This window comes from Egretta garzetta, unplaced genomic scaffold (assembly GCF_000687185.1).
Source record: "Egretta garzetta isolate BGI_Z169 unplaced genomic scaffold, ASM68718v1 scaffold760, whole genome shotgun sequence".
Classification (NCBI taxonomy): domain Eukaryota; kingdom Metazoa; phylum Chordata; class Aves; order Pelecaniformes; family Ardeidae; genus Egretta; species Egretta garzetta.
This window is the reverse complement of record NW_009258217.1, coordinates 40737-47602: the sequence shown is the minus strand read 5'-3', so window position 1 is coordinate 47602 and position 6866 is coordinate 40737. Positions and strand designations below refer to the sequence as shown.

Below are 6866 nucleotides of genomic sequence, written 5' to 3'. Positions count from 1 at the left end.
GGGGCAGGGCAAGGTATGAAGCCATGAAGAAGCACTTGGGAGCCGTGGGTGCTCTCTCCAAGCAGTATTGGCAGTACCTGGCGTGCAAGGTGTGGCAAGAGGGCTGCGAAGAGGAGGAGGAGGAGGAGGAGGAAGAGAAAGAGCCCAGCCCCGGCCCAGGTAAGCACCTTCCTGCTTTCTCTCCCTCTCCCACGCCCCAGGAACAGCAGCGGGTCCCAACGCCGCGCTGCCCCCAGTGCGGGGGTCTGCGCCCCCAGCCCCCGCGGGCGCTGCCCTTCCCCCGAGGGTCAGTTCTACTATCAGGGAATGCAAAAAAAAAAAAAAAAAGACATTTGGTGGCACGTCTCTGCTCAAGCTGCTGCCTTTTCCAGGCTGGAGCTTGCCTCTCGTGGGCCAGGATTACCTGGAGATCCTCTCCACCTGGTACTGCAGCTTCGGCAAGTGCTGCAAGACAGGAGACTGCAGGATAGTCAACAATATCACAGGTAGGTGCTGTGCTGCACTCGGGAGACCCCAAGCAGTGCTTGTCTCTGCTGCCTCTCCCTGTTGTCTCTTTTGTTGTTTGTTTGTAGGTTTTTTCTGTTTAAAAAAGCATATTTTAGTAAGCGAGGTAAGTAAATGGCATTTCTGAGCAGGGTGCTGAGCTGGTGGGAGGGCAAGGGGCTGAGCTAAGTCCTGTTTCCCATTATTCATTTGTAGCTCTCAGACCACAAAAGAATTTGCTCCTTGCTGTACGGCCTATCGGCTCCGGTTTGCCGCAAGCCCTGCCTTCACCTGGCAGCTCCCAGACATATCCAGTGGGATCCAAACTGGCCCAGTATCCAGCCCCGGGTCGGGAGGGTACACAGAACCTGCATGTAAGCCCCGCACAGGTGTCATTGCACCTTGCTGGCCCTCAGATTTCTGGTACCCATACCCCCTCCCTGGGAGCTCGTGAGGGCCTGTGGGCTTCAGTGCTCTCCACAGCCATCAAATATCTCCTCTGCTTCCCAAAGATGAAAAGGAGTCAGTGGAAGATCTGTGTCTTTTTGCAGTCAGTGGCTGATACAGGCAGCCTGCCTGGTTAACCCCATGGCTTTGATGCCTTTTCAGACTCTTCTCAGACAGGCAGCCCCATCCACAGGGCTGTGTGAGCTTAGTGCCCTGCCACCTTATCTCCTCTTATTCCCTCCTGCAGCAGTAGCAGCGGCTGGGCTTGCAAGTTAAAGCTGAGCTCTTGCTCTCTCTTTCCTGCAGGGCTAGAAGCAGACCTCAACGGGCAGCTCCATGGCCAGCACTTGGCCAAAGAAGTCATCATCCGGGCGGTGCAAGGGTTCCTGCAGAGCCCTCAGTCACAGAAGGCTCTGGTCCTCTCCTTCCACGGCTGGTCCGGCACGGGCAAGAACTTTGTGGCCCGGATGCTGGCCAGTCACCTGTACCGGGATGGGCTGAAGAGCGAGTGTGTCAGGGTGTTCATCTCACTCTTCCACTTCCCCCATCACAAGTACGTGGACTCGTACAAGGTGAGAGCCAGCAACACGGTGCTGCTGTGGGGATGGTCCAGTGTACTGAGTCTGGCTGGGATGGAGTTCGCTTTCTTCACAGCAGCCTGTAGGGTGCTGTGTTTTGGGTTTGTGAGTAGAACAGTGTTGATAACACACCACTGGTTTAGCTACTGCCGAGCAGTGCTTGCGCAGCCTCAAGGCTTTCTCTCTCTCCCGCTCTGCCCCCGCATTCAGTAGGTTGGGGGTGCGCAAGAAGCTGGGGGGGGGACGACACACCAGACAGCTGATCCCAGCTGACCAAAGAGATATTCCATGCCATTTAACGTTGTGCTCAGCAATAAAAACTGAGGGGAGGGGGTTTTGGGGTAGGAAGCCATTGCTCAGAGACTGGCTGGGCATCAGTGGTAGGTGTGAGCGATTGCCTTTGCATCGCTTGCTTTGATTTCTTTCTCCTTCCCTTTGCCTATTCAACTATCTTTATTTCGACCCGCATGTTTACTTGCTTTTGCTCTTCCTGTTCTCTGCCCTGTCCCACACGGTGGGAGGGAATGAGCAAGCGGCTGTGCGGTGCTTAGCTGCCAGCCAGGGTTAGCCCACCGCATCCAGGCTCACCCCCTGCATGGTCTCCCAGTGGTGGTGACTGCTGCTGGGCGTCTCACACTCCTCCCTGCTGCTCTGCAGGCTCAGCTGAAGAAGCAGATAAGCGAGACTGTGCAGCTCTGCAAGCAGTCCCTGTTCATCTTTGATGAGGCAGAGAAACTTCATTTCGGCCTCCTGGATGCCATCAAGCCTTTCATGGCTCGCTATGACGACAAGGGCAAGGTGGATTACCGGAGATCCATCTTCCTCTTCCTCAGGTGATTTCTGGGTCCCCAAAGGGATGGGGAGGAACAAAGTGATGGAATTTATCCCCCCTGAGGTGTGCGATATGAGGGGTTCTGGCTGCAGAGGAGGGGAAAGAGATGCCTAGCTCCACCAAGAGGCGGTTGCCTCCATGGACAGTTTTGCTTATTGATGCTGGGCATCCTCCCTGGTTATGGGGCATTTGCAGGAGGAACTGAGGTCCAGCTTAGCTGGGACACCTGAGCCAGTGTCTAGGCTTTGAGACAAGGAACCAGTGAGAGAGCCAGTGTGGTGTCACCCTGTGCTCTGGACAGCTGAGCAGGGAGATCCCATACTCCAGGGAGGAAGGCTGGGGCTGCAGGTCTTGGTGGGAAGTTCTTGTACAATGTGGGACTGTTAGTGGGGAGTGGGAGGTGGGGAGTTCCTGCTGCCCAGCCGTGGGTGCAGGCTGAGCTGCCATCCCCCTGCTGTGCTGCCAGGGCCACTCCTGGCATCGGCTCACCCTGTGGTTTAGTGATTGGAGGTTGGTTCCTGGGGTGCACCCCAGCGCTGTCCCTGACCCAGGCCTAGGTGGGACGCATCACCGGGGGGAGAAGTGGGACATCTCAAAACCCAGATGTGAGGTAGGCACATGCCTGAAGTAGCCAGTGAGAAATGCCAAGGAGAGACAAGCACCTCAGGCCCCCTTCAATTTAGGATTTACAGCCTTCAGCTTGGCTCTGGCAAGAGGTGTTCCCACAGGCAGGAGGTGGGCAGAGCATTCGTTCTCCATCTCCCACCATCCGGGCACGTGTTCTAACCTCCAAGCTTGGTGGTTCCCCAGGGAAGTTTCTCTGCCTGTGTCTGTGCCAGGTGCTTGTGGAGCTGACCATGTTTCAGTCCTACCTGCATGGGCCTCCGGCAGCAGCCGTGGTGGAGGGGGCAGATTCTCCCTTGTTGCTTGGGGCAGGGTGGATGTGCTGCCGGCTGCGCTGAGCTGACCTCGTGTCCTGGCAAGCCGTGCAAGCGTGGGAGGGTGACGTCAGCCCCTTTGTGCCACCAAGCAGAGGGGAGAGGGGTGCCTTGAACTGCAGCAGCATGTAATCCTGGGGGGTTTCATCATCCCCGGTGGCAGTGTGACACAGACCTGCGGTAGGAGGGCTGGCTCTGCCCCAGGGCTCCTTTGGACACCAGCCTGGTCCTGCAGCTTTGGCCAGGTTTGGATGACGGGGATGGGTTGGGACTGGCTGGCTGTCCTCAGTCAAAAGGGTCTTGTTTCTCCAGGATCAGTACAAGCTGTTTCCTCCCGCAACGCACCACAGAAACAGTGGTGGCTTTTTAATTTTGGCCCCCTCCATTTGGGGAATGGGTTCAGAGCCTCCGACACAAGAGGAAAGATGGGTGCAAGGCCTGTGTCTCCCACTGCCTCCCGCCTACACAGGCCCTGCAGCCAGCTGGTCCCCAGTATCGCCAGCTCACTGGTGGCGGGGCACTTGGGGCTGTTGCCTGAGGCTGTTGCACACCCCTTGCCAGCACCCAGGGGCTGCCTGGCCCTGAACTGCTGCCCAGGGTGAGGGGCAGCCCTGGGACCCTCAATGACTGTCAGGACCTTGCGTCCCCTGCCACAGAGCTGCCCCCACAGTGGGTGTCCAGAGGAGTCCTCATGTGGGAACTGCGCTGCTTTGTCCCTCGGGCAGGGGATGCTTTGCCAAGTCCTGGGCTGCCACTTGAATCCCTGCCCTGGACCTTTACTTCTAGTGGGATTCCTGCCATGTGCTCTGCCCTCCAACTTGGACTTTCAGGGGTGGCTTGTTAAGAGTCTGGTGTGGGGCCAAGTGTCACCTGCGAGGTCGATGGCATCCAGGTCAGGTCAGGGGACTAACAGGGATGGAGGGTTCTGCTGGCTCCTGGTCCTGCCCTGGGAGAGAAAGCGGCTGCCCCAGGGTCTGGGCTGGCAAGATGGAAGATGGCCTACAGATGCCTGTAGAAAGGGGCCTTTGGGGAAGAAAGCTGGTTCCTCTGCGAATGTTTCAGATGCTGATCCAACATGCTAAATCCTTCGTTGCTAATCATTGCCGAGGCCTGCCTGTTGGGGAGGCTGCTGGCAGCTCTCAGCAGCTCATCTCCTGGGGCACGGCTGAGTGACTGCCCTCCTGTCTGCAGCAACCTCGGCGGCAACACCATCAACGAGGTAGCCCTGGACTTCTGGCGAGCTGGCCGGGCGCGGGAGGAGATCTCCATGGAGTTCCTGTGGAGCTGCTGGAGCCTGCAGGTGAGAGCTGGGCTCGCTTGCAGGATGCTGTGGGCAGGCCGCCCGCAAACCTGCCCCTCCACGCCAGCTCGGGGCCTTGCGTAGGCGGCACCATGCGCCTTGTGCTGCACAAGTGTGTGTGCTGTGGAGCAAGCCTTTATTCCGACACCCACCCTGGGGTTATTTGCAACGTGAGCCCCTTCCTTCATCTACATAAGCACAGCCCTGCGAGCGTGGTGCCGCTGCAGCAGCGAGGTGCTGGAGGAGGGAGCGTGACTCCTCCTTGCCCCTTCAGCCCTGAAAATGGCCAGGTTGCGAGAGGCAGCGTAACACTCTAAGGGAGTATCAAGGCTTCTCTGGGGATTCAGGCTCCTCTTGGCCTGAGGTGGGCAAGCTGTGGTGGCATTCTGTGTTCAGACCAAGTGCTGGCCAGTGCTCTACAAGTGGAAGGGTCTCCCACCACGTCCGGTTGGATGAGCTGAGACAGCCCCCTGAGAAAGAGGAGCCTTGCCTCACCGAGAGATGCCACTTCTCAGATGAAGCTTCTGAAGGTATTTTTGTCTTGTTTTTTGCTACAGAGAACGGTTATGCCCGCAGCCACCTCCTCAACGAGAACCTCATTGATTTCTTCGTGCCGTTCCTGCCCCTGGAGTACCACCACGTGAAGCTCTGCGCACGGGATGCTTTCCTGGCCCGTGGACTTCCATACACCGAGGCAGCCCTTGACGAGGTGGCCAGGATGATGGTGTTTGTCCCCAAAGAGGAGAAGCTTTTCTCTGCACAGGGCTGTAAATCTGTATCCCAGCGCATCAACTACTTCCTTCCTTGAACACCAGGTGGGACTAGGCCAGTGGTGAAGGTGGTTCTGCACACCAGGAGCTGCTCTCCTTGCCGAAAGGGCAGGAAAGCAGGTTACCCAGCCAGGCACTTGCATGGGGACGGAGACTTAACCCCTCGTTATTCTGAGGGCTCTTTGCAGGGACGGAGGAGCACCCTGCTCAGCCTTCCTCCTGAGACATGGGGACAGCCTGCGTTTGGCCACGTTTGAAGTCTGCTTGGTGTTTTTTAAGTCCCTTCTTTTAGCAGGTAGTAGCCTGAAGTAGTGATTCGGTTGTGCTGAGGGGCGCTTTGTTTCACGTGAGCGCCGATGTCCAAGTCCTTGGTTTGTGAGCATGTGAAGAAGGCCATGGGCAGACGGGTCCTGTTGAGACAGTCCAGCAGAAGCCACGTCCTCATCCCCATCCCCAGTTTTCTTGGTCACTTTACAAGCTCTCAAATTGCACAGAACTGTTTAGCTGGAGTTGAATTTCTCTCTCTGTTGCCCTCCTGCACTCACAAGGCGTCTGCCGCTCAGGGACGCGTGCGCCAGGATCACGGTTTGTGCGGGGAGGCCCTTGCGTAGAGAGAACGACTGAATAATCTCCCCTGGAGATGTCAAATCTACAGCCTCTTGCTTCAGAGTGTCCCTCTCGTCGGCCTTCCGTTGTATGGAAGCAGCCGTGGGGATGAGGTGAACTTCTGCTGAAACTCTTTTTCTAAGCAGGTCGGTGAAGAGCTTGTTTGCTTCATTGCAAAATAAAAAAAAAGGGGGGGGGGACTAATTCCCTTTTTGAGGGCAAAGGGCAGTTGAGGAGGCTGGTGGCTGAAGGAACAGGCTGCAGTTGAATTTGGGTTTTCAGGGATGCAGTAAGCTCGGGTTTTTGCTTTTCTTTTTTTCAGTACGTTGCACGCTGTGGGTTTTTGTCTGCTATCAGCATTACTACGCTACGGGGCTGTTTGCTGTCTGGGTGCTTGCCAGGTGATAAGTATGTTACAGCAGGACCAAAAAATTTCAACAGCGTTACGGGAATCACTTTGTGACCTCTAGGTCAAAACTCCCTTCCAACACCGCTGGGCCGGGGCGATGAGGTGAAAGAGCGTACGCCAAGGACAGGGCTTAGCTCCCTGGACACCCCACGTGCGGACCTTTGATCTATTTTAAGCGTCGAACCTCTCTGCCGTGCCAGTGATGAGCGGCACGACCTCTGGGAAAAGATTGACCAGAGGCACGTACCACGCATGCAGACTTTGAGCTTGTGTTTCCCGCCGGGCACGCCGACGCTGTTACCTAACGAGGCTTCATCGTCCAAGGCAGGAGGACAAGCCAGCTGCTTTCTTACGGCTCAGTTGGTGCAAAGTTAGTTTAAACTTACCTGTCGCCTCCGGATTGGACCTTTGGGCCCGGGCCCGGGCGCTGCGATCGGGCGTTTCCGAGAGTTGGCTTGTGGCTAAGCTCTTAATTGCAGGTGTCAAGCCTAAAGCTTCAGCCA

General features: G+C 56.8%; 1 protein-coding gene across 1 annotated transcript; it reads left to right on the top strand.

Annotated features, from left to right (window-relative positions):
* Nucleotides 1-23: 23 nt before the first annotated feature.
* TOR3A (torsin family 3 member A) lies at nt 24-5547 on the top strand. Its single transcript, XM_009646902.2, has 6 exons — nt 24-159; nt 372-485; nt 1237-1502; nt 2166-2341; nt 4470-4556; nt 5080-5547. The coding sequence occupies exons 1-6, from the start codon at nt 24-26 to the stop codon at nt 5384-5386; spliced, it is 1086 nt and encodes a 361-aa protein (XP_009645197.1). The 3' UTR covers nt 5387-5547.
* Nucleotides 5548-6866: the final 1319 nt, after the last annotated feature.